The sequence below is a fragment of the Gymnoscopelus braueri genome (genome assembly GCF_963280865.1).
Source record: "Gymnoscopelus braueri genome assembly, chromosome: 3".
In the NCBI taxonomy this organism is placed as follows: Eukaryota; Metazoa; Chordata; class Actinopteri; order Myctophiformes; family Myctophidae; genus Gymnoscopelus; species Gymnoscopelus braueri.
In genome coordinates this window covers 38348325-38375587 of record NC_137612.1, presented here as the reverse complement: position 1 = coordinate 38375587, position 27263 = coordinate 38348325, and the positions used below count along the sequence as shown (strand labels likewise).

At 40.6% G+C, this 27263-nt stretch overlaps 3 protein-coding genes across 3 annotated transcripts; 1 reads left to right on the top strand and 2 right to left on the bottom strand.

The window, feature by feature from the left end:
• Positions 1-1400: 1400 nt before the first annotated feature.
• On the bottom strand, positions 1401-11917 carry twf2 (twinfilin actin binding protein 2). Its single transcript, XM_080424199.1, has 8 exons — positions 11521-11917; positions 7675-7853; positions 6480-6575; positions 5375-5479; positions 3815-3940; positions 3488-3638; positions 2588-2709; positions 1401-2134 (listed from the first exon to the last, which is right to left on the bottom strand). Exons 1-8 carry the CDS (start codon positions 11615-11617, stop codon positions 1976-1978), a joined length of 1035 nt encoding a protein of 344 aa, XP_080280325.1. The 5' UTR covers positions 11618-11917; the 3' UTR covers positions 1401-1975.
• A 2530-nt stretch (positions 11918-14447) lies between these two features.
• On the bottom strand, positions 14448-20421 carry wdr82 (WD repeat domain 82). Its single transcript, XM_080423364.1, has 9 exons — positions 19756-20421; positions 18787-18884; positions 18108-18174; positions 17840-17939; positions 17605-17721; positions 15939-16094; positions 15511-15580; positions 14794-14936; positions 14448-14676 (listed from the first exon to the last, which is right to left on the bottom strand). The coding sequence occupies exons 1-9, from the start codon at positions 19914-19916 to the stop codon at positions 14647-14649; spliced, it is 942 nt and encodes a 313-aa protein (XP_080279490.1). The 5' UTR covers positions 19917-20421; the 3' UTR covers positions 14448-14646.
• Positions 20422-21338: 917 nt separating this feature from the next.
• On the top strand, positions 21339-26172 carry glyctk (glycerate kinase). Its single transcript, XM_080423690.1, has 5 exons — positions 21339-21474; positions 22996-23373; positions 23466-23617; positions 23882-24057; positions 24146-26172. Exons 2-5 carry the CDS (start codon positions 23030-23032, stop codon positions 25031-25033), a joined length of 1560 nt encoding a protein of 519 aa, XP_080279816.1. The 5' UTR covers positions 21339-21474; positions 22996-23029; the 3' UTR covers positions 25034-26172.
• The last annotated feature ends 1091 nt before the right edge of the window (positions 26173-27263 follow it).

Genomic DNA, 27263 nt, shown 5'->3' with positions numbered 1-27263 from the left:
GATAGGCCTTTGACTATCGTATTGGTTATTTTCTTAACGATTATTGTATCAATTGTTTTTTCGATGTTCTTTGATAATGTTTGATCAAAATGTTCTCTTTTCAAGTACAATACAAGCAATCTAAATCGAAATTGAGAATTCACAAGAAATGCATAGTGACAGTTGTTAGCGTGATAGTAATTTGTACTCTCTGATCTATTTGGAACCTTTTTTCCACTTATTGTGTCCGTCTATGTGTACCGTAAGTCGGTGAGACTTATTGTTGGTATCAGCCGTTACAGTTACAATGAGATGGCTTGCTGAGATGCGCCACAGCTACAGTACCATCAGCTTCCAGTACTTACCACAGGACTTGCTGCACCCAAGCCGTGCCACTCATACACTGAGTTGGCGGTGCTCGGGATCGAACCTGTAACCTAGTGGTGAAAAGGCGAGAGCTCTACCAACTGAGCTACCCGGACAAATCCATTCATTGATTCCATCTATGTATCTATTTTACGCAAGCTGGACGCGCCCTGCTTGCAGGTGTTGTCGCCTCGCCTAGGCCCTAACTCTGAGAGGCCTGTCCCAACTCCCACTCCCAGATACTGACTATTCCCTACATGGTATACACAAGGTGGCATCATTTGCAGTATCCGGGAGGAGTCACTGCCAGTCTGCCTCTGGCTGATAAAGATGCTGAGGAGGTGGATGGATGGAGGAACTGCATAAGCTCACTTTGAAGAAGTAGGTGTTTATAGCATGAGTTGCTGATCATGATGGAGCAGGGACACAAGCCTGTATTTAACTACTCTGCACAGTTTGCAGTTTCACGCCCCAAATAAGCAGAGTTGGACTTATTTTTCCATCCTATTCAAACCACCACCAACAAAGCCGTCAAGAGTCTTTCATTGCAGCAAGTGACCCTGGTTAACATTGTGGAGAATGGGACTGTGGCCTGATTTTGTGTTCGCTCTCTTCACATCACATGTGCACAAGAACAACACTTCACACACTTTATAAATGTATATTTCCATAAGCAACAATCCTCCTGAGTCCTGTGACTCCTCACACTTGTCTCTTGTTTGCATGTGTAGCTGCAATGGAACCTCCATTTTTAGAGGACTCCAAACACTAATTTTATTTAAACTGTTATACTGTTAAAAAAAGAAAAAACAGGCTGCTCTGCCAGGCCAGAAGCTGAAAGTGGGCTTTAGATCAACTTTATGCAAGCTCCATGGGATGAACGCTCGGTGGTCCAGCCATGCTGTATCGAAGCCCCCAAAGGTGTGGGGCAACTATATTTCCTGCTAAGAAATTCTGTACAAAAATTCCCAATGAACAGGCCAGTAAAAGTTTTTGCTGCATCTAGCACATGTTACCACGGTAGTAGTAATAGTAATAATTCTGTAGCTATGAACTCAGAGTATAAATTAGGATTTTATTTGGAATTACTTAGGAATTTTTGATTTGTTCTTATAAACAAGTTTGATAGAAAACTTTTACTGGAGGAAGGACATGAACAACACACAAGAATGAAAAATTGAATTATTATTCATGTTTGAGTAGATGACTATATTGTAAACAGCGAATATAGCAACTCAAAATAGAATAAAAGTATAGAAGAGCCAAGAACATTAATTTCACATTGATGGGGCATTCTGGCTCATTTCTACCAGTCACCAACCCTGAATATTTTTGTTTCTACATTTGCTACATTTGTTTGAATTGCCTTATTTCTTGTTTACATTTTTTTAATGAAATGAAAACAACCCTGAATCTTACTGTAGTATACCTTCAAAATGTCCAAAAACACATTTGCTAAACCACCAGTGAAGAAAAGTCAACGTAAAAATTACACAAAAAATCCATCTACTGTATGTGCCTTTCACTTAATAAAAGGCAACAGTTTGTACAGTAACATGGGATTATAGAACACGGCTGGTCTGAATCTGTGGACATGATGACAAGAAGAAGGCGGCCAGCTCTAGCTTTCCTATATGGACTCCCCTGTCGCCTTGATAAGTCGCTTGTGTCCCCTTTTTCCTGCTGGGCCACGGGGCTTAGCAAAGGCCTGTATGTGGGCATGTTGCTTGGGATGGACCTCGTCATACAGGAATTCTTCTGTTAGCTCATCTCCATTGTCAATCTCCAACTGTATACGGACATAAGGGTTGATAGTAAACAGTAAAGCAGCATCGGCACACAGAAGAGTGAGGTGATGCACCCCAGTCCCCTTGACTCACAACAAACCCAACAGGCTCAGAATACATACAGTACATAGATACAGTACATACATATTAGAGGTTTATTGAATACTGGTATGCACAAATGAAACCTTTAGTGGATCATAAGCTGTAATAAATTAGTGATACAATTAGATTTTGTATCGGTCAATCTAAATAGAAGTTGGGAATACCAGAAATTGGGAATAACACAATAAATGCATTTGCTACAGTTGTGCTAACACTACTGCTAGCACGAGCGAGTCGCTTGTATTCATTATGTGGTTTTCCACCTTCTATTTTGCACTCTCTGGCCTATTCAGAAGCTTTTTTCCCCAGTGTTAATTGATGTATCCATCCATCTGTCTATGTATCTATTTTACCTTTTTAGCAACCTCCAAATTGTAATCTTTCTCCACTTCTTCCAGCAATCGACTCTTGCAGGTGGAGTAGAGCATCCTCTCTTTTATGCTACAGCTGTATCCTGGCATGGAGTAGATGAACACTAAACACAGAGATGTGACAGAAAGAAATACATCATTACAAAGTCATGCTCAGCTGTGAGTTATGCATACCTGGTAATAGCATGCTGTCAGATGAAAGGTTATGTCCTCAACTGCCTCTCAGTGTCTGAAGTAATGTTGAAGGCAGTTGGCCATGACCAACTACATTCTTAGCAATGTGTGGTACAGTATGGCAGTGGTTCTCAAGCTATTTTAAGCTCTGGACCACTAGCAAATTTCGAAAAATCCTCAAGGACCACCCCACCTCCCAACAACAATATATAGGTATATGTTTATTATATAAGAAGGCACAGCCATTTCAACTTTATGTTTTTGTATTACTATTTAATACAAATAGGAGCCCCCACTGGGAACCAACACTCCCTGCTGACAGGTACCCGTCCTACAGCCCCTAGGAGTACATGTAGTAACAAATATCACCCTCCCCGCCTGGCTTCCCTCCCTTGAACACGGGACAATTGTGTTCTTATAGACGCTTGACAAAGCCATATGCACTGCAGTGGATTCGAACCCTCAGACTCCGCGATGGTGGGCAGGTACTTTGCCACTGCGCCACCCGAGCGCCCATGAAATATTATATAAACATATTTTTAACAAAGGTACACAAAAAATATATATTTTAAAAACATTTTTAAACATTTCTGTAATTATACCATGGACCACTACTAGTCTGTGGACCAATGGTTGATAAACAGAGCAGAGTTATTACTGTTTTGTGAGGACAGTGACAGTAAACTCAAACAGGGACGAAGGGCGTACCAACAGACTCCAAGTAATCTCCCTCATGGGAGTGTTTATAGAGGAAGAAGTGGTATCTGGGTGTGTCTGTAGGAACTCTGCGGGGCAAGTCAGAGGTTTCTGTAGGGTTGGAGTGGACCAGCTCGATCGTCTCTTTTTCAGTGTCCAACCTCTGAAACAAAATGTAATAAATAAAAGAATGCCATATTTGCTAAATATATATCATAGAAATCAGTGTGGTATGTATTAGTCCACGGACCCCCATAACTCCAGTTATGGGGGTCCGGGGCCAGGGCAATCACTGCTTTAAGAGGTATGTATGTGAATGTGTTCGTTCAGGACACTCACCAACTGAATGTAGTTGATGCGCTTTTGAGCGAGTTGCTGTAAAGCTCTTTTTGCTGTTTCCTGAAGCGGAAATGCAAGCCCCTGAAGAGTCTGATGCTTGCTTTCCACACTGATCTCTGCCTTAACCTGTAGAGGGCAGCGTGCACATAGAGATACACACTCGGTTCAAGTCAATTCAGGCCAAAAACATTTTCTCTGTTTAACACTTTTTGTCCTCAGTGAGGACAAAAAGTGTTTAACACAGAAAATGAATTTTAAACAGTGAACAGTGAATTATTGTATACATATTATATAAAATAATACCAAGAGAGAGACACACACACACACACACACGCACGCACACACCCCCACACACACACACACCCCCACACACACACACACACACACACACACACACACACACACACACACACACACACACACACACACACACACACACACACACACACACACACACACACACTAAGCTAATCTAAGCTAATCTAAGCTAAGGGCTTTGAGTTTTAAGTTTAACTATATTAAAGTGGGTGCAAGTGATGTTTTTTTTTTGTTAAAATGTGTTAAATAGCTCTGTACTCCAATAGCAATCATTGCTATAGAGTGTTTGTTCAGTAACAGGGCTCTCTCCACCTCTTCAGTAGTAAACAGAAAATACATTTTCAGCTCATAATACCAATGATATCCAATCAGGAGGGAGAAACAGGATACAGGATAAACAAGTGATTGGAAGTGACGAAACAATGAGCAGACTAAATTGGAACTGGTTCAACTGGAACACAATCAGATTGAAGTTGATAAATTATCTTTGTGGGGTTCTCTCTCCTGGTTGGATAAAATTGGAATCCTGACCTGAAAATATATTTTTTGTTTAGTAAAGAGCTGGAGAAACAGGGTATATTGGTATAGAGCGTTAACCTTTTAACAAAGAATTTCACTTTAAGTACACATGTATTGACAATTATTGACTCACCTGCTTTACTCTGGCCTGGAAAAGCAGCCATAAAAAAAAGTGAATTGCCTAAACATCAAACTGACAAGGGTGGTTCAAATACTCAAGAAGCACACATTGGAAAAAGAAGGAGGCTCCTACATTCAAACATTGGCTCAATGAAATGACTAGTGCACTTCACCTCGAAAGAATAAGGTACTCCTTAAAAAATAAAGAGACACAATTTACTAAGGGTTAGCTGCCCCTCGTTCGTTACCTGAATAGTAGCCTCGATCTCCAGGCTTTTATTGTTTAGTTTTGCTACCTGAATAGTAACGCTTGATGGACAGGACAGCATTAACGTGGTCGACTGTCTATTATCATCTTCATAAGTGTCGTTTTTGTTTTCCATGGCAACATTTAACTTTATTTCATGTAATATCACTGAACAGTATGGGAGGGAGGGATTGCAGACTTTATTTATTATTTTTTCATAAGTATGTACATTGTGCAACTTATATTACATTTTGTAATCTGTTGTTCTTAATCAAACATATTTGAAAGACATTTGCTGAAAGACAATAACGACAATGACAACAACACTCTGTACATGTGGCAGGTTGACCACTCACCTCTGTGATCTTGATGCGCTGGAGCTCCTGCTCGGCTAACGTGAGCGGGGCAGGAGCAGAGCAGGACGACACATGATGCTGGTAGCCCTCAAGACAAATGTCCTCCTAGTGGGACAGTCAAAACAAGAGGCCGTCAGGGGGATGCTTGGACACAGAGTGCCTCTCTAGTGGCCCCCATCTGAAAATATTTTGTGCCAGGGACCCCACATACACGATTTGTCAATTTTGTTTGAAAATATGTGGTGAGTTTGTAGATCGGCTATTTCCAAATTGCCGATGTACAGTATATACTGTAAGGTTAAAGTGGTTAAACAGATGTTGATGCTACTTTTTATTTATTTATCTGGGGACCATCTGGAACTCCCTCAAGGGCCCCTGGGGGTTTCCACAAAGTCATCGATACAAAATGGAAGGGCGGTCATGCTGTACCTTGATAGTCACTATATCATTGAGCTTAAAGGGAACATTTTTAATCTAATGTTTGACGTCATGAAACAATGACCAGGCTCAAACGCGTCGTTTCGTGTTGAACGTATGTAATGTATAGTTTAGGCTCAAAATCTTATCTTTAAAGGAGAACTTCACCCATGTTCAATCTTATTTTCATATAATTGGTCCTCACTAGTCCTCATTAAGGGGTGAATGGGTAGAGAGGCTGCCTGGGAAACCTAAAGTCCCTGATTAAATTCCTGGTCTCAGCTAAGTGTTGAGGTGTCCATGACCCCTAACTGCTCCCCCGGGGGCTCATTAGAACCAACTGATCAGCTGGGTGAAGTTTCCTTTTCCTCCAATAGAAGATGGTACCATTTCTGTCTACTTGCTCTGTGTCTCAAACGTTGGCTGTGGACAGTTGAGAAACCTGTCTACCAGGTTTGGTATTTTCAAACAACAATTTTTATTGATAAAAGAACAATTTCAGCATGCAAACTTTCCTGAAAGAGAAAGGCTGTAGTTTATGTACAAGTAATGTACAAGCTCACAACGCGTTACAAGGGTACGCGCTGGAAGCATGTAGTTTGGCTATTGTCACTGTTTTTGAAAATCTTTTTTTAAAGTGTTGAAAGTAAAGATGTGATGTGTGCATCAAACATATTATTGATCTGACCTCGGCCGTTCCGAACAGCTCGTCCTTCACATGGCCACCACCAAATTCTTTCTTCACTGTGGCCCGGGTGGCCGCATACAGCATCTTTTGTCTCACCTGCAACCAACAGAAGGGGCTTATGTTAATACAGTATATCATCGCCATTGGGAAGGAACCTTGCATCACGAAAATAGCCGACCCACAAGATCGCAAAGAATTGTGCTTATAATGGCATGCCAGGGTAAAAGTGCAATGACAGATTAATGCACAGGTAAAGTGGGCACGCCCAGGGCCCTGGAACCAATGAGGGCCTTTGTTATTTTTATAATTTTTGGGAGTAAAATTAATACATCATAACTACTGGAGTAGCTAAATGTAATATTGAGAATATGGTATGATTATTAAATTGTTTTCAGCTTTTGTAAATTAAACTATTAAATCACACAATGGCATACAGTAGGACATAGCCTATTTGTATAGGGCATAGGCAGGAAATGTCCATTTCTCCACTGTCAACATGGAGAAACGTCCACTTAGTGGGTCGGCAAAACAAACTGATTCGCTAAAGATCTCTCATTAGATTTGTTGGACTGAACATGCCTCCATCAGAAGTTCTCAAAACAATGATTGATTGTCGATGATAGTCAACCTTTCCCGACATATGCCTACTGTATATACTTTAATATTGCATTAACACAGTATCTGTCGCTTTCTGTAAACAACTGTGGGGAGAACGCTTTTAACAAATGTCTAGGATTCAAAATTTGCATGGCCATTGAATCAGAACTTTCCGGGAGTTGGACTTTGATGAACTGATACTTCAAAGAAAGCCAGAAAGTCTGTGATTTCAGTAGGATATTATACCTTTTCTGCCTTTTGGGGATGGGGCGAGGTTGTGCCCAAGGCCTGTGGCCATGTGGCCATGTTAATCCGTCCATGTAAAAGTGGTTAAGTCAGTCTGTGGGTTTTTATAAATATTTAACCAATGAAAAGTATTAACAAGAGCTTGTGACTAAACAATAACTACATTCGATCCATTGGAACACAGGTTTCTTTTTTCTTTCCAGAAAAGTAACAGCTTTGGACAACACACAAGGTTTAGACCCGACATCCACGACATATTGCAAAATGCACATATCTACAAGGCAGTTCTGCTTGAATCGGTCTGCTGTGAATGAGAGTGTAACCACGCGGCAGCCATCTGTACAGTACGTACTGGAGACTGGTCAGGAGACCATGACATGAAGATCCACTCGTAGCCCAGTGCATTCTGGGAGTCGAGGCGGTAGAAGACATAACAGGGCTCCTGGTCGTCCAGGAGAGGAAGCAGGAAGCGGTCATAGTCCTGCTCCCAGCTCTTCTCTGGCGCTCTGGATGCACCCAGCACCAGCTGCTCTGAAATGCAGAGCAGCACTCATCACATACCTCACCCTCTGTGTAGAATAACCACTTGAACCCCAGCATCCATATTCTGGGTGGAACATTCGCAGAAACTAGTAGATCTACAAGTTTGTAGAGCATTGAAAATATGTCATAAAGTTTCAATACAACCAATTGCTAATAACCGTCAGCCACCCGTAAAAGAAGTTACCAGCTAGCTTGCTGAATCATTTTTTGACCTTGCCTTAGTTAGTTTTGTATATTAAGCCAAACCTAAATTTTTAAAAATTAAATAGAGATCGGTGGGCCAAAAAGAAAGAAAAAAAATGCTAAGAGACACACAAAACGTGTGGTGGTGAAGGGGATGTCAGCTGAAAACCTATTGTAGCGGGGTACACTTATAAAGAACATTTGAGAGCCATTGCTCTATAGTTTAAGATTTCCTTCTTGAAAGAAACTCATAACACGTCATGCGACAACCGACAACAGCAAATGAGGTCAGGGATGGGGACTATAGTAGTTGATCATTTAACAAATAAATTATAGAGGAAAAGAAACCCAGCAAGTAAATAAATGATATTAATGAGTTTGAGTTCACCAGTAGATGAGGTCACTAATATTAGGACATGTTTCATCTCTAACACTGAGAACATAATCTTTTAAATCTAGAAAATCATACACATACATGGTGTAGACTTGTCTGCACATGCATGGACACCAATCCAAGTACAGTTTTGTCCAACTGTTAAAAAATAAAAATTAAATCCCAATGACATCATCCCTCATTCCTTGTTCTTCACCTCATTGAACCGTCGGCTGTCTCATCTTTCACTTCCTCTCGTATTTAGTGGCGGCGCTTAGCCTGGATCAGTCTCGACACTTCAATTAAGAATTCATCAGGTCAGATCTGTAGCTCTTTGGAAGGCAAAGGTCAACTATGGTCTAAAGTTATTCATGAGTTAAACCAAGATTGACAGATTCAAGTGCTGTCACTGAAAGTGCTTGATTTTCTCTTAGCACTGGTGGCCCACTGACTGGATTTCATTATCATCACTATTAGCCTCCATACCAACCCATCAGCATTGCTCTGATGGCCTGTACCTGTAATACTGTATGAGTGAGTGACAAATAAACCCCTATTGATTCTCTTGATTCTTGACACACAGAAACCTAACATTCAAGATTACATCTTGGGTACATAAGAGTGAAATTATCTGGTTCAATAAGAAGAAGAAGAAGAAGAAGAAGAACATACTGTATATAGAACAACAAGGAAATAAAAAAAGTAATAATGAAAGTTAGCAACAGTAATAAACAGTTTGATCATTGGCCCTATCGCTTAAGATGACGTCTGTTAACCTCCATACAAACATTCACAGAAACCTGCATCTGATGCCCTTGTGGGGTGCAGGGGGATTTCCTGACCCACTCGGGGGCAGTAGCTATTCTGAGCCCTGACACATTCCATCTCTCTGCACGGACACATACTTTCCATCGGGCAGTCTCTCCCGCTCTTCACTTGCATATATTATACACATAAATCATAGGCTACTAGATACACATACAGAGTTGTTATCTATTATCCCTGAGATTTAAAACTTCATGAAAACTCCCAGTCATCAGTCAATCAGGTATTAGTGAGGTACGTTTGTGCAAGCCAACTGGCTGAAAGAAAACTGAGTGGTGTACCAACGCCAGCATGTCACGACGAGCAGTGATGAAATAGGACAGAATGATCTTGTTTCCTTTTCTAACGCTGGCATGATGAACATGTGTGTCGCTGGACAGCAACACCATGTCAAGACACAAGCCACTCCTAATAGCCTAGACAGTCCCGAGTAGCCTACTTCAGTAAGGGTGTAAGACAGAACAGATACCATCTCCTTTGAGACAGTCTGACGCTATACTCCAATGCAAGTCTGTCTGTGTACTGTAGGCTTAACCATAAATAACCTCAACACAGATCTGGATATCAAAGGCAAGAGCCATATTTTGAAATTTCAGAGACCAAAAAAAGGTGAATCTTTCACAATATCAAACTGCCCACACAGTAAAATCCTGTTAAATATATTCAAAACAATTTACCCAAATTACATTAACCACCTAATCCCTATTCAAAGTTTTTTTTAAATAGCCAATATACAAGCTTGCAACATGTGAGCTTGTAGATCCTGTATTTTGGAAACTTTTTCAAACTTTCAGCCTGTAATGACATTCCCAAAATAGGGATGCCAGTTTGAAAGGTGTGATGCCAGCTATGACATCACCAGACAAATGTTTAGAAACCTCCCTCGTACCTCAGTTGCCATTTTATTTAGATCACTCAGCTGGCACAGGGCCCATGTGTGACTGTTGTCACACTGCTCAACAACAGCTGCCACATGGACGGTTATGGTTGTTATTTCCCTGTACAGCAAATGTACATCTAATGGTCTACTGAGAGTTAAACATAGGTCTACTGATATTAGGTTCACACTAGGGGTGCAACAGTTAATCAAACTGATCACTTTAATCAATTATTTTAAAAAATAAAACAGATTTTAATCAATTAATACATTATCAGAAATACCAAAAGTAGCAGATCGAAAAGATCAGCTTGTAGATTGATTGGCTATTATCCACTATGTTTGTACAACACGGCTGTATGATAAATAATTAAATAGGGCTTAAGTTTAGAGTATAAGAAATCAATTTAATCAATTAAATAAATAGAATCATTGCTAAGAAGATCATTGATATTGCAGCCCTAGATCATACTCATCATTCATGATGTCGTGTGTCTGGCTGTCTGGAGTTGTTGCATCCTAGAGCTGTTTATTAATCCCATTTCAGCCCATAAATCTCTGTGATTGGGATATGGGAAAGTTAAGAATCAACAACTTTCAGAGACCACAAACACAATGTTGCGCAAACAAACTGTTCTGGGCTGGCATCTGAATGAATGTTGGGCATGCAGTCATAACAAGTTAGTTAAGAGACAGCAGCTGACCAGCAGATTGTGAAACTTGTGTTTTTCATCAGTTGTACTTCACTCATACATGGAAGCATTTCTACATGATGACCTTACTTCCTAAAATCCTGAGAGCTCTATATTCCCATAGTAATCATTGCTATAGAAGAGTATTTGCTCAGTAACAGGGGTCTCCCCGTCTCTCCAGCTCTTTAGTAAACAGGAAATACTTTTAAAATATTTTCACGGTGGGGTGAACCAATTTTAGTGATGAAACAAAAACAAAGAAATGAGAGGACATGGAACTCGAACACTATGAAATTTAAGCTGATAAACTATCTTTGTTATCTCTCCCGATTGGATAAAATTGGTATCCCAAACTAAAAAACACTCTACAGCAGTGATTATTATCGGAATATAGAGCTTTAACCTTTTAACAAAAACGAAATAAAATGAAATGAAATAAAATTGACCAGAAAGCATAAGATCTACAAATGATCTTGTAGCGCCCATTCCTGTACAGGGGACAACACAGTATTGTATGTCTTTATTATGTTTTGATGAATTGAATACATAGGACCACAATGGGAACAAGCCCTCTGGGCTTTTTGTGTTATCCTTTTAGCCTTATTGGATAACTGTACCTCTGTACTTTTTGCAAATTGCCACCAGCACCACCAACCTGGGCCCGAATAGGCCTGAGTCATAATAAATTAGGCCTGAGTCACTCACCGTCGTGGATCAGGACCTGGATGAGGCGCACAGCTCCACCTCTTGCCCTGGCCAGGAACTCCCTCAGTTCCGGCGTCACCACCAGTACCAGAAACATGGCGGGTCAGCAAGAAAATCTGTTCCTCCCGCCGCCGAGTGAGTTTTCCAGGGGAGGTCAAGAAGCAGAGGAGGGAAGAGGGGTTCTAAAGGGTACAGATGATCCACAGGACCAGAACCACAGGTCGAGTCCAGTCAAAAGAGAGAAGGTCCAAAGTACACAGATTCTTGTTTTGGGGGGAGATAATTCTGTCCGGCCTGATGTAATGCGAAAAATAAATAAAAGTAAAAAAAAATCAGAAGGTCCGTAGAACTTGTGTGACTAAGCACTGATCTGAATGTGAGAGTGAGTGTGAGCGCTTTGAGAGTGACAGTGTGACTGAGAAGGGACACACAGCTCTAGTAACTAGGGCAGTATCATGTGCACAGAGAGGGAACCTGATCGCCGCTTTCCCAAATTTAGCTGCCACTGCCTATCCAGCGTTGGCTATTGGCCTTCTAAACCCCCACCCCACCAGCACATGCTGGCAAGAAGGAAGTAACTGTTGCTGACCTGCAAACCAAGCTTTTGAGCCCCTGACCCAGTGACAGGTACAATGAGCTCAGAGCACTGTGATGTGATACTTATGTCTAGACTTACTGAGCTACCACTTACTGAGGTATGGTCATTACCTTACTGAGCATCTTTATAGTAGGGGTGCAACACTTAATCGACCTAATTGATGAAATAATAATTAAATAACTTTTAAGTGGGTAATAAGTTAACCACTTTCAATCTGGCATCCCTATTGTGGTAATTGGTCGGTGTTGCGATACGTTGTGATCTTATTATCTGCTATTTCCGCTATTTTTGTGACAATGTTGTACTACTAGTATAAAATAGGGCTTAAGTGGTGTTTATTCATACAAATCAATGTAGTTGATTATAAAGAATTGACTACATTTTTCCCTCAAACTCATCATATAAAAACGTCCTAGAGGGTGGGTCAACGATGGACGTCACAAACATAACATGCAGACTTGCGAGGTGCACTGTTGCTCCGATCAGCACCAAACTTGGCATACACACACTGGTCAGGGGTCTGCCATCACAATAGCCACACCAGGGGCCACCAGGGTGCACTGCTGCTCCAATCCATACCAAACTTGGCACAAACACAGTCCAGGGATCTGCCATGACAATAGTCACACCAGGGGCCCATGTGTGGGCCCCAGGGGCCCCATTGCTCCGATCCACACCAAACTTGGCACAAACAGTGTTCAGGGGTCTGCCATGACATTAGTCACACCCAAAAACCTAAATTGCAAAAATATGGGACAGTACAGCAATGTACATTAAAATGGCCACAACTCGGTGACCATTGCTCTAATGATCAGCACAATACTAGACTGGATTTTAAGGCCGCGACCTGAAAATCTTGTATTACTTGCTTCTCAGTTATTCTAAAGTAACCAATATAACAATAATCTCTACGAAAATGATTAGCGTGGTATTAGATATACCAATGCTGCCATACTGCTGAAAACCAGATTAACCACTTAAGCCCCATTTGTTATGGCCCTAACTGTAGCCACTTCTCTGAGCTTTATCAAGATCAAACTGTCAAGCTTATTTAAAATAATTTAAAAATAATTTAAATGATTGCAATTTGGAATGAGTCTGACAAATTATCTCCATCACCAATGCAAGACTGCTCAACTTTGGTCTTGAATTCCACAAAATATATGTGTCTACAAACGAGCAGGGAATAATTCATTACGATAATTTTAGATTGAGACAGATCTTGCACTCCATTCTCTATACCCTTACCATTCTGAATTCACTATTTAAAAAAATATCAGACAGAAGTTTCAAATGATACTTGGCAGTAATAAACTAGTCCATACCAAGGGATGTGCACACCCCAAATATGAGCGGACTTAAAGGATAACTTAGTTTTTTTACAACCAAGGTTTATATTTTAGCTTGTAATTAAAGTAAATAAAAGACAAGCGCTATTTTCTTTTTTCATTTACTGCTTTCTATAGTTTTAGCAATTTCCGCGATATTTTTTAGTGGGCGGGGGCATTCTGTCCGGTGGCTAAATATGCCTTTTCTACACAATAAAAAAAGATCCTGTGGTCTTTGATGGCCAGATGTGAGTTATTGGGGGCTAGAAGAGCTACTGTAAATAATAATAAAGAAAACGCCGGGTTATTGTGTAAAAAAAATACATATTTAGCCACCGGACAGAATGCCCCCGCCCACTGTAAAAAAGATCGCGAAAATATATAAAAACTATAAATAAAACTATAGAAAGCAGTAAATTAAAATGTTTTAACACTCATCTTTTATTTACTTTAATTACAATCTAAAACATATACCTTGGTTGTAAAAAAAACAAAGTTGTCCTTTAAGAAAATGGAATACAAATAAATACATTTCAACCAATTCCAGATCAATATACCAACCCACTGCTGAGGAGAAAAATCAATGAGAATCACCATAAAACCCCTGTCCACCGATTGGCCGATATATCACTACATGATGCTTAGTGCTACTGTGGGATATTGCCAACACAACGGAGACCGTTTTGAAATTAAATCTGCTATGCTTTATTGACCACACACACGTAAATATTGGTGCACCAAGTCTATATAGGCTATGTGTAGCCCAGCCTTGCTGGGACTGCTGCTTGCTATCCATTTAAATCTACTGTAACTCCTAAAGAAGTTCGCACCGTTGAGCCCTCTCTCTCTGCTTGCCTTCTCTCTTCTAGTGTGTGTAGCCCTGATTACAAGTACATTGACTGACAAAAAACATGGATGAAGGATAGTAGGATGGTATAGTAGGGTAGTAGGACGGTCTGCATTTCTAAAAGCACAGCACAGATGTCACAATTCCACAAATAAATCAAATAGACATACAGTATGTTGTATCTTACAAAGAAAACATATTTAATGTTAAATACAATGTATAAAAGTTGAAAAATGACAATTAATTTCTGCACTTATTTACAATAAACAAAAAAATGAACATGAGACATTTATGTGAAAATCAAACAGCTGGTCTGGGACCCCTACTGGGCCGTTTTCTTTGCATTGTCGTCATCAGTCATCAATGGTCGGGAGCCAGAATGCCTGCAGAGGACGAGAGAGTGCTGTTAGGTTTGTACGAGTCGTGCAAGTTCAAGTCCCATTAGATCAATACAGCATGGGTATGTGTGTGCATGCATGGCCTCTATAATATTGGCTCACCATGTTTGAACAGGCACTTGCAAATGTCATGAACTTGGGGTTGAACTGTAAGCAGGTGACGGGCCCTGTGTGCTTCCCATCCAGTAGAGCCACTTTCATACCGCTCTCCGCATTCCAAACATGGATCTTTCCATCCTCAGAACCTGGAAAACACAGACAGAATCAATTGATATCATCCAGTGAACAGAGATTTTTTATTTGTTTTTTTACACTTGGAAGATTTGGCAGTATATCAGTGCTGGAATACATTTTTACCAACATGCATTCATAATAGCTTGATTCTGAGTCATTAGGTTTTAATTTTTTAACGAATATTACTAACAAAAGGTTTCAGCTCAAACTTGTAGGCCTATGCCACACAATCACAATCATAAGAAATGTTTTTCTTCTTTACTACAGATTAATAGCAGATATGCAATAGAATTTCTCAAATCGGTAAGGCGTCTCCCTCAGGTGTAAGAATCTGTAGTTCATCCCATTTATTATAATACATTGTTTATGTAGCAATTTTTCAAAATATAGTTTAGACAGTGCTAGCAAATACATTACAAACAAAATGATTCAGTGCTTAAATAGTTTCAACCAAGCGCACATTTTCAATAAAAACCTGTACATCTTGTTTTTATTTAAAATTTCTTGCACTTAAGTTGACACAATTTGTGCTGTAAGACTATGTGAAAAGCCTATGGGCAGACGTATAACTTAAATTTGACTTACCAATCATTAAAAACTGAGAATCAGGGGTGAATGATGCTTCTAGTGTTACACCTTTGGTGTTATTGTAGCCCTGAGGGAAACAAAGCATCAAAGCAGAATTGTGAGCTGAGCAATAATGGCATAAGTTTAGAATTGATGACTAATTCTGTATGCCCTTAGTCTCAGGGAAGGTGCAAGGTCATATACAAGGTCATATTATAAGGTCATTCATGATGACACTTATTAGGCTATTGCAATACCTTAACTGCTCACACATGCTCATACATGTATACATCAAATAGTCTTTGACTCTTGAATCTAGATTTTACAGGCTGTCAAAACAACTTGATTTAGCTTGTATGCAACTATAAGTCTTTGCCTCAAATAACATATCTTTCCACTCCCTGTTGAGGTTTTATGTGTCGCTATGAATGCGAGTGATCTCTTACCCCAAAGGAATGTAACACAGCGCCCTTGAAAGCATCTAAGAGGCGAAGGGCTCCCCCGTTGGTAGCCAGAAGAATGAGTTTTCCATCATTGCTGAACTTAAGTCCTGTCCACTCACACGTGCGATCGTACTGGAGCTTAAAGGTTGCAAAGGGACCCTGCAAACAAGAAATGTATGTCACATTAGCTCAGTCAGTAGCATAAAACAATTTGTTTCCCCATGTTAAATGTGGGCTTGTTAAGCCCATTCAGACTGTGGCTGTGATTAAAGGAGTGCTCCCCCAAATTACTTTCACCCTGTGATGGCTTGAATACAAGGAGAATGTGTTTGTATGTGTAACAATCCTTTACAGTGAATGAAGAATCCAAAAACAAAGAGAGATGAAAAAGAAGAGAACCGGATAAAATAGGGGTCCAAGATTAACGTCAACACTTTATCCAAAGTTACACTCTAAACCAATGCTCACTGTGTAATTCCAAGTGTCCTGTATCCAGTTCATGTCCTCTTTACTAAACATTGCTTTTTCTCAGAAACTTTGTTTAAAACACTTCCAGGCTAAATCCTCTTATGCAGGAACAACACACATGCCCAGGCGCTTTGCTCGCTCCTGCACTTGACAGATTACACCGGAAGTAGTTCAAAATTAAATATATTTTTCAGCTTAAAACCAATGTTTCTGAAGTACTGAGTATATGACAACAGGGTCCCCACACATTTTTAGCAATTAATTTCCAAAACTTTTCCAAAACTTTTCCAGAATATTTAGCCCAATTTCCAGGCCTATAAAACAATCATTCAGCGCAATAATGTGTCTCTTACTCCTATGTACAATGCCCAAAGATAGGCAATGTAGCAAAAATAAAGCATAGAATATAAAATAGTACAATTTCATTCAACATTTCGTGCAAAATTAGGGCATAGTGACCCTGCGAGCGAAAATAGGAGGGGTGGACGACGTCGTTGCACGGTTCGTTGTCGCTCGCGGTAGGTCAGGACGGTCTCATTCAAAAACATGTATTTTAATGAGATTTCATCGCCCGCTCGCTTCGCATCACGTCGCATCGCTGTTAGTGCGGATGGGGTGTTACACAGCCCGTTCGGCGAAAAACTACTTATGTTACATATTTTGTGTACGGTAATATTATACATGTTTATGAAAATGTTTTGTATTAAAAAAAATCAAGAGCCAAAAACAATGCATAGCCAAATATTTTTCCAGGACCCTTGATAAATTCCAGGACCTTTGATCAATTCCAAACCTTTTCCAGTACTGGATTTTTGAAATTTTTATTTCAAAATATTTCCAGGAATTTCATGACCGTGGGGACCCTGTGACAAGCACTTGGGATAACAACAAGTAGTTTTGGAGTTTATAAATTGACTTTTGATAAAGTTTTACTGTGGTTAATCCTGGTTCCCCATCTTTTCCAGAGCTCTCTTTTTCAACTCTATTCTGTTTTTGGATTCTTCATTCACTGTAAAGGAATGTGATACAAACAAAAAATCTCCTTGTATTCAAGGCACACGGAGTGAGTAAATGATGGGGAGAAAAATCTTTTTGGGGGTTAAGAACGCTGAAGGCTTATACAAACAAAACTGACTCGTCCTTAAAGCCAGGATATGGCTAAAATGACAATCGCTGTGGTCACAAATCCTTCCTTTCTCACCTTGTCAAAAGACCGCAGGTCATAAAGTTTAACCATTTCTGAATTTATTCCAGCTGCAAAAATGAGACCCTCTGGATCAAACGAGCACACCGGTTTCCCCTGTAGGTGCATCAGACCCTGAAAGTGGCAATGAGAGAGTACAGCTTTAGACAAGATGCTTATGTTCACTGATGAACCATTCAGAGATAACTGGTAATCACTCTAGAATGCAATGGACGGAAAATGAGGAACTTGCCTGACAGTTGGGAGACCTAAGATCCCATAGCCTGATGGTTTTATCTAATGAGCCGGAGATAAACGTGTCATCCACAGGAGACATGGACAGTGATGTGACTCTAGACAAATGAACACAAACAAACTGTTAAACCTAATTTATACTTCTTTGCATGACTGTGTCAATATACATTTTCAGCGAGTGGCATAGTATACATTATGCTTTAGCATATAACCAGGATGAACTATAAACATCACGTAATGGGTTAATTAAATACTTCACTCCTTACCTTTTGTTATGCCCAGGAAAATAGCGGATGTATTTGTTGTCGTGCAGTGACAGGTACCGGATAGTGTCTTGAAGAATCACAATAACAGAGTTTAGGAAAGGACAGAATTATGGAAACTTTAAATCATTATAAAAATTGTACATGACACACAAAACTGAACTGGTGTCCAAAATATTCTTAACAGGTTCTGGGCAGGTCAGAGGAGTGAACTCAGCCCTGGGCAAGGCAGTCACTTGTACAGTTAGCTCCTGTATGGGGCAGAATCACAGACCCTCAAACTGTACAAACAACTACCTCAGACCAAGGTGAGCAGCATGTCCAAAGCAGAAGTCCTCAGGGGTCCTGGGTATCGGCAGCATCTTGTGTAAGGTCACCACACTGGTCCATGGTTTGTACAGTTCCAAACGTAACCACTTAAACCCTCTAGTCATAGTAAAACGAACTTGAGTTGCACTGTACTTGGTCTCTCCCCCCCCCCCATCTACACAAAAGACATTCACCAAAAATAGCAAATCTAAAAGCTCACAACGCAATCGGCTAATGTTCCTCCCAGAATGGAGATGCTGGGGTTCAAGAGGTTAAAAAGTCACATAAGCATCTTTGGCACAAAATCATAATTTATCATATACATCGATGCTACAAAAACGGCATGGTAATATAATTAATCAATACAACATACCATCGATTTTGTTCGAGCTGTAGACCACTGTGTTTGCTGCATGTGTGTATCTGATGAGATCCACTCCATACTTTTTACTGTAGAGGGTTCGTTTGGGCCTGCAGAAGATTAGATTTGGTTAAGAGAAGAGGAAGTGAATGCATTTCAATGCATTACATTTGAAAATATTACATTCTACCAGCAGATTTGCACATACATGGAGTTGCAGTGGCGTTCAAATCCAAATTCATTATCAAAAATGATACAGAATGAAGGCAAGCCAAAACTTCCTTTCATAAGATAAAAACCATTACTTGAATTAAAAACTGCAGCTAAAGTGTTAACATTAACTGTAATCCTCAAATCACATGAAGTTGAAGACCAGGGCATACGGCGATGATCTTTCCATCCAAGCCGCGGGGATCAGGTAGAACACAGCGGGGGCTCGCTATCGCCAACGGCGGGCTGAAATGTAACGCAAGACCGGGGCCTCTGCGGCGTACAGAGGGCCTCACTGCAAAACTGGAGCCCGTGCGATGTCACCGAGCTTTAGCCGAAAAAAAAGAAAAGAAACAGATCTAAAACCTATCAACGCGGCGCACTGCAACGCGTTTATAGCTGGTAGATCTGTCCTTTTGGGAGGGAAAGGCGATAAAAACGAATCTCATGACGAGGACGATGGGCAGTGTTGCCAGGTTTTGTGAGAGAAGAAAACAATCAGGTCTAGGAAAACAATCCCAAAAGAAGCAAATTTAAACCTATGCATCGGCTATTTGAAAAAAAATTAAGCAAGCCTAGATAAACAAATACACTATAAAAACTATCCCCCCAAAAAACGCAACCCTGTCAACGACCAATTATTACAAGCAACTTTACAGAAAAAGAAGCCCCAGAGTTGCTTATAATAAGCCGACATGGCAACTCTGGATAGCTAGCCAAACCGTGAATGCGGTGACAATATTTTTTTAGAATGTTAAAATTCGTTCTCACTTTCCCTCCTGGCAGTCGTATAAGACCAGGGAGTCGTCGTCGCTGCTGGATATGATGGTTTCGCCGTTCGAGCTGAAGTCGAAGCAGTTGATTTTGTCGGAATTCTCGCGGAAAACCTTCGCCACCCTGAAGCTCCGCAGCACATTGTCCGTCAGCTTCATGTTGGCCTGCTGTGGTGAGGTAGGGGGGGGGGCGCAGCCGAATACCAAAACGCTCGCCCCAAAACAAGGTCGCCCCGGGGCAAATCCGGCGGTATTCACCTGGTATTCCCAAACGTAACCTCAGTCAACTATGCCCGAACCTAAACGTACACCTAAACGTAACCTCAGTGAAACTATGGCTAACCCTAACCTTATTTCTAACCTCATCCACAGCAAAACAAAAACTTTAAACCACTGGTCTGCGAAGAAAATGGGGGCGAGCGTGTTTTGGGGCGAGTCTTCCGGTTACCGTCCAGCACCCACTGCTGCACTCCGTCGCTGCGTTAAATTGATTTTTTTACACACTTATTAGTATTATTTGTAGAAATAAAAGGTGGTGCTGCAACTACATGTATCTTATGTTAGTTATTTGCCAGTTTGAAGACTGTAAAGAAAGCCCGCCTGTTGGTTGTACGGGATAATAAAACACAAAAAGAAAAGCACCGCCTTTCTGCAACATTTGGTAACGCGCATATCCGACCTTCTTCCTCTTCGATACGTTTTGTTGGCGGGTTGCGGATGTGAGCCGCGCAGATATCGCCGCCTACTGGACTGGCATGCCGTTTGAATTATTCTGTTGAGTTTTATTATTGCAAATTCAGTGGTGGAAGATTAGAAGTACTCACATTTTGTAGTTAAGTAAACATTATCAATACTGCAATGTAGATATACTCTGTTACCAGTCCCGTATTAAATTAAATTACTGGAGTAAAAGTACAAAAGTATTGGTATCAAAATGTACTTTAAAGTACCAAAAGTACTCATATGCAGAATGTAATTTCACAAGTGTTCAAAATGTATAAAAATCTTTTGAAAATAGCAGATCTATAAGCTCACAACGCGTCGCAAAGCGAGCTTGTAGATCGGCTATTTTCAAATGGCCGGAATGAAGTGGATATGTTTTGTAATATTAATCAAAATCTACAAAGTAACTGGTAACTAAAAGTTTACAAATAATTGTAGTGGAGTAAAAAGCAATATTTGCCTCTGCGATGTAGTGGAGTAGAAGTAGAAGTAGAAGTACTGAAAATTGGAAATACTCCAGTAAAGTACAGTACTTGAGTAAATGTACTTAGTTACACCACTGGCAATAAAGACATACAAACACAAACAAAGAAGAAATTGATACAGATAATCCAACATTGGAGCCAAAGGGTAGGAGAAAAAAAAACATTGAAAAGTGAACAGAAATAGACAGTTCTTGCAGTTTTCTTATTTTTTGAGTTATTGTTGAGTTTTATTATGGCGGTTGGCATCCATAAACCTTGCTCTACCGCCACCTACTGGACTGTGCCTACTGGAACAGCTTCACATTGCAACATGTTGACATTATTTATCCACTCCAAATCCCACTCTCGCGACAGAATCTACTTCCGTCATCAATCGGGATCGATTGGAAAAGTTTTACCAAAGATCTCCTTTGATTTGACTCTTTTTACAGTCTGTATTTTGTGATTTTAATGTAAATTCACATGGTCTTCGCAGGGATCGATGGATCGAGTTGCGCCCGACATGCATGGTGATTTCACATGACATTTGTTGCAGTGTGTTGCTTTGGATAGCAGTTGTGCTGCTGTGGTGCATGTTTGCAAACTAAGGTCATTTTATGTGGATCTACTTATCCATGGATCCAAGACGGTCATCTCTCATGACAGTCATGTATCAGGGCTAGTGATTGATTGATTGAATACTTTATTTAGAAAGACATGGACACAGTACATGGAATTACAATTCACAATACAAGGTCTTCTAAACTGGATTGCTCATAAAAGCACTTGGCTTATTTAAAATGATATCCCCGTACATGATTAGCCTTGCTTAAGACTATCGTATATTATTTATTTGACATTTTCATATCTTGAAAGTAAAAGTCAGACTCGACAAAATACATCTATGATAGTCTTGATCCAAGGCTAGTACATGATTTACAGTAGTTAAGGTAGTGCATTACTGTAGCCTACATCCACAACCAGAATATCGGTCAGTCCGTTTATATCAGCTACCGCTGTATAGATTTCATAACATTTAGAGGCAAATGTAAAGTAAGTCAGTCAGTTCATGTGAACAGGTTTTGCTCTCAAAATACTTTGAAATTTTTTTCTTCTTCAAACTTGCATATTGGTTTGTTTAGGGGCGTTATATTTGGCCATAGGCCTACATAAAACGCCATAAGAGCACCTGTCTTCAATTTGTAAGTGGTCCTAGAAAAGTCTTCTAAAACACCAACAATGTCTTGATGAATTGAATACACAGGAGTGACAGGACCACAATGGAAACAAGGCCTTAGGGCTTTTTGTTTTATCCTTTTAGCATCATTGTATAATCGTACCACAGTAGTACTATTTTGAAAACTGTTAAATTAAATAAATCGATCTAAACGTGTGGCGTATGAATTCCCCCAGCCCTGTGTTCCATCAAAGCTAAAATCCCTAACCCCAAGCCTAAACTTAAACTGAAGGAACAGGGCTGAGGGGAAATAGGCATGTCTGCCCCAGTCCACAGTGTCACCAAAGTCAGTCTCACACTTCTTAATTTAGATGCACTTGAACATTTAAACTTCCTGTAATCTGCCAATATTGAACAGTTAACCGAGCCTTGCTTTATGAAGACCTAGATCTGAAAAACAGAACCATGTGAAAACACAAAAATGCACAGTTGGGCAATGTTTTGCCCTCTGGTCAAACTGAGTCAATCATTACACAGAGGGTACACATCAAGTCCAGTCAGCCTCTGGCCACATTTACCACACTATCTTACTGTTGAGGGAGATTATCTCAGCGCTGCGCACATATCTCTGTTTCCTAACCCTTTGCAAAGGTAGGCAACCATCACAGGCTTAAATGTTATTATTTTAGAGTGAAATGTGCTATGCTAATCAAACTAGTTTGATTAGCATTTTTATCCACATGACACATATTAACGTATATGGACATCTTTTTAGGGTAGCTACATCTGCTAAGCAGTTGATTCCATGATGTTTTCTTTCTATAATTTTAATTGTTTTATTTATTATGTACAATATGGATTTCTCATTCCTCAGGTGCTTCCTGTAACAACCTCTTGAGCTGTCCCTCATGGCTCGTGTACTCTCCCTGTTTCGGCCTTCATCTCTCCTGGTGAGGAGCTCTCTAGGCTGCAGAATGTCATTGGACTCACGGGCGCGAGAGGTGTTCGGTGCAGCGGTGGAAGCAGTACAGCCAAACATTGTGGTCCGGCGGAGCATAGAGCGCAAAGAAGACTCCATACTTATCGATGGCCGCTCTTTCATGCTCAGACACAACCTGCACTTGGTAGGATTCGGCAAAGCCGTGCTGGGTATGGCCGCGGAGGCGGAGAGGATTTTAGGGGACCACCTTGTCAAAGGAGTGATCAGTGTGCCACGCGGTATTCAGGAGACGTTACGGCATCACGGGAAAGAGTAAGCAGAAACCTTATAGTGGTAACATCTACTGTACCCACTATGCCAGAGAGACAGGGTTGCCCTAATATGTTTTCTCATTTCCATCTCAGACAGATGCTTTTAAAAAATGACAGCTCTATCAAAGTAATGGAGGGAGCTAAACACAACTTGCCTGATACTGATGCCCAGAATGCAGCTGAATGCATCAAGCAGCTAGCCAGTGAACTGACGGAAACAGACTTGCTACTTGTACTCATTTCAGGTACAATAAAAATATAATTATATTAACCACTTAAAATGAGAAAATAGCCGATCTACAAGATCACAATGCGTTACAATGATGCGTTGTGAGCTTGTAGATTTGCAACTTCTTTTCTTTCTTTTTTATTCACAACTTTTGACAATTGCCACATAAAATAGGGACGCCAGTTTTAAAGTGGGTAATCGTCATGTTCCCACTTTACATAAAGTCATATGTTCCAATGTAGACTGTAATCTCTAACAGGGTTGTTGACATTTTTCATAGGTGGAGGCTCTGCGCTCCTACCAGCACCCATCCCACCGATCTCCCTACAAGAGAAACAGGATGTAACGCGTAAACTTGCCGGTGCTGGTGCCACTATTCAGGAGCTGAACACTGTACGCCGTGCCCTGTCCTTGTTGAAGGGTGGGGGGCTTGCACACTGTGCTTACCCTGCTCAGGTAAATGCTTAATGCTTTTTTATTGTTCTGATAAATTAACTAATCCCAACCCCAGTAGTTTAATAACAGACTGGTATCATCTCTACAGGTCATTGCACTTGTACTGTCTGATGTGATTGGAGACCCACTTGACCTGATAGCCAGCGGGCCCACAGTGTCGAGTCAGGTGTGTTCAGAGGACGTCTGGTCGATCCTTGAACGTTACAAGGTCTCCCCCTCTCTCCCGGACTCTGTAAAGGAAGTCCTTGGAAGGGCAAGTCCACGGGGCCAAGAGAGAAAGGAGCAATCGGACAGCGGCGGGCATGTTCTCAATGCTGTGATCGGCTCCAATAGCATTGCTCTTCAGTGTGCAGGCCGCCGTGCGATAGAATTAGGTTTCCGTCCTGTTGTACTTTCACCAGGAGTCTGTGGAGATGTAAGGGCAGTGTCCCGCCTGTACGGCCTACTGGGGCGGTTTGCCTCTTCTCAGCACGCGCCTCCTCCTGAACTTGTTGCTGAAGTGTTAAAGTTGGGGCCTGAGGTTGGCGTACAGAGCTGGGACCTGCACCGTGTGATGCGCGTCCTGGATGAAGGGCGTACAGAAGGCTGGGGTGCTACATGCGTGTTGGCGGGGGGCGAGCCTACTGTTGAGCTAAAAGGCAAAGGGCGGGGTGGGCGTAACCAGGAGCTGGCTCTGCGAGTGGGGCTGGAGTTCAGGGGCATGGAACTCCCACCGAAGGGTCCTGTATTCCTGAGTGGTGGAACTGATGGCCAGGATGGACCCACTGAGGCAGCAGGGGCCGTCACCGATGGAGGGTTGTGGGAAGAAGCACAAGCACAAGGACTTGACATTGATGGCACCATTTCTAACAATGATTCTTTTACTTTCTTTTCACAACTCTCTGATGGGCAGCGTCTACTTGTACCTGGTCTAACAGGCACTAATGTGATGGATGTGCACATGCTAATTGTCCCCTCACTTCCTACTAACACATAATTAACTAAACCACAAAGCATAATACCAACAAGGCAACCTATAGTTATGCATAGATAAGCACTTCAGCACCCAAGGTGGAGGAATTTGCAGGCAGTGACATACTGTACATACATAAGTACACAGTGTCATTACAATTGCATCAGTTTGCGGCTCATCCAGAAACAGTTGGATGAGGATAAAGACATTTTTGTTAAGCCAAGTCCCAGTCTGCAATTTGTGAAAAAGCACTTACACACCGTTTCCTAAACATTTACCACAATATGTAAAATGATGACGTTTTGATATTATTGTTCCAAACTTATGTTCCTGCTGTTAATTATGGCCAACCAGTTGATGAAATTGCAGATTGAGGCTTTAACCTTTTCTTATATGAAATATACAAGACCATTGGGATTTTATGGAATATGATTAACATGTATTCTATTGCTAGTTTGAACAATTCAATGAAATATGTATTATTAAAAATAAATGATCTATTATTAGTGTAGGGCTTGACTTTTCCAGTCACATGGTGCAGAGCAACAGTATTAAAGTTACAAGCCTTAGAAAGACATGCTGTCCTCTCTATGGGATCTAAATGAGTGAAATTAAATCAATCATGGTGACTGAGAACTTTAATCCATGATTAAAGCTACACTCTACAGTTTACATGAAATAAACATGAAGATTTGGAGGATGCACTCTGTATAGGTCTATAATATATTTAATGAGTGAATTTTAATACAGAATGTATCAAAACCTTTTTTTATTGCATCTGAATCTTTATAATCGATTAAAGTAAATTGAGAAAATCAAGTGATGGTGGTCTGATTTAATTTAAAACAGGCAATAACAGGCAAATATTAGTTTACAATGGTGCACCAACCCCTCTCCCCCTCCCGTTACTCTACTAGGTTTCATACCCCCCACCCTATAGTGCTATTTATATATGATAAAGACTCAAATATTTGTTTCGTATTTTTTATTTCTTTGAAGCACCTTGAGCAACATGCCTTGTATAAAAGGATCTATAGGACAGCCAGGTGTAGCCATGAGCAAATTTTATATCAATCGGGTCATTTGCACAGGACTGCAAAACTGCACATTAAGTCAGTTACGTCATGATTACCATGCAACACAGATGATTCGTACTAGTCTTCACTTAAAGGAGTTCACCCAAAAAATGACTTATTTTCTATCAATTGCACACCCTATGAAGCCTTGAATCCATGGATTCTTTTTTGTTTTTGTCGCATTCCTAAGCTAATCATTTGATTCCCGTCTCCTACCGGCTAATGTATCCGGTAGGAGACACAAAGTAGATTATTTGTGTCTCCTACCGGAAATACACACGGTCATCAAATTATTGTTTTAGGAATGCCACAAAAACAAAAATAAATCCATGAAATCAAGGCTTCATGGGGTGTGTAATTGATAGAAAATAAGTCATTTTTTGGGTGAACTCCTCCTTTAAGACAAAGTGATGTCATGAGATGGTCCATTGTTGATGGCAGTTGCCCTGGCAGTGCCACTGCATTCTTCATGGAAGAGCAGCATAAGAATAACCCTGTCCACCTCAAAGTATTTATCAAAACAAAGCTTTCACAGCAGTCACTCTTACATAATTCAGAGCATCCTACATGTGTGTGTAACACACATGATATGGAGTGGGCTACACATGACATTAGAGTGACTTCTGTATAGTGGTTCTGGCCAATTAGCAGTCAATCAGGTCAGGCTGACCTACAAAGGCAGCCAGTTACTCACACCTGCAGTCCTGCACTAATCAAACCAATCCCCAATCAAGCTAGAGTCAGTTCAGCTGTTGAGGTTGGAGACAGCCAGAAAAAAGCCACTGTTGCACAGAACAGACAGCACAGAACACAGAGAGGAGAAGTTGAGATCTAGAAGAATATAAATATATGCAAACCACAGAGAAGCAAGGTAACTCACCCGTTGTTATAATTTCATTTGAAGAGTAACAAATAAGTTAAGATTACTTTGGTTTTGATGTGTGGTATTGTTTGACTTCTAGAACCCAATTGTGGATTCACTGGGGCAGCCATTGCATTTCATGTTTGTGCCCAGCCTGTTTCACAGAATCGGTGAGACTGTTCATTCTTTTAAATTAAGGGATGATGTTTTTTGCACTTGAGTTAATGGTGAACACATTCTAATGTAATGGTTTACAATGGAGTTTGTTTCCAAATGTTGATTACTAAATGGATGTAATCCATTTTGCATTGCACTT

What these genes read in the sequence shown, in the direction of transcription:
- wdr82 (XM_080423364.1), bottom strand. Translation starts at nt 19,916, where the DNA reads ATGAAGCTGACGGACAATGTGCTGCGGAGCTTCAGGGTGGCGAAGGTT. An exon ending in ACCTGCGGTCTTTTGACAAG is followed by an intron (nt 16,095 to 17,604) that starts GTGAGAAAGGAA and finishes TCTTGTTTGCAG; the next exon opens with GGTCCCTTTGCAACCTTTAA. An exon ending in CAAGTGCCTGTTCAAACATG is followed by an intron (nt 14,677 to 14,793) that starts GTGAGCCAATAT and finishes CGTCCTCTGCAG; the next exon opens with GCATTCTGGCTCCCGACCAT.
- glyctk (XM_080423690.1), top strand. Translation starts at nt 23,030, where the DNA reads ATGGCTCGTGTACTCTCCCTGTTTCGGCCTTCATCTCTCCTGGTGAGG. An exon ending in TTACGGCATCACGGGAAAGA is followed by an intron (nt 23,374 to 23,465) that starts GTAAGCAGAAAC and finishes TTTCCATCTCAG; the next exon opens with ACAGATGCTTTTAAAAAATG. An exon ending in GCTACTTGTACTCATTTCAG is followed by an intron (nt 23,618 to 23,881) that starts GTACAATAAAAA and finishes CATTTTTCATAG; the next exon opens with GTGGAGGCTCTGCGCTCCTA.
- twf2 (XM_080424199.1), bottom strand. Translation starts at nt 11,617, where the DNA reads ATGTTTCTGGTACTGGTGGTGACGCCGGAACTGAGGGAGTTCCTGGCC. An exon ending in AGATTACTTGGAGTCTGTTG is followed by an intron (nt 2,710 to 3,487) that starts GTACGCCCTTCG and finishes CTCTGTGTTTAG; the next exon opens with TGTTCATCTACTCCATGCCA. An exon ending in ATTTGGAGGTTGCTAAAAAG is followed by an intron (nt 2,135 to 2,587) that starts GTAAAATAGATA and finishes GTCCGTATACAG; the next exon opens with TTGGAGATTGACAATGGAGA.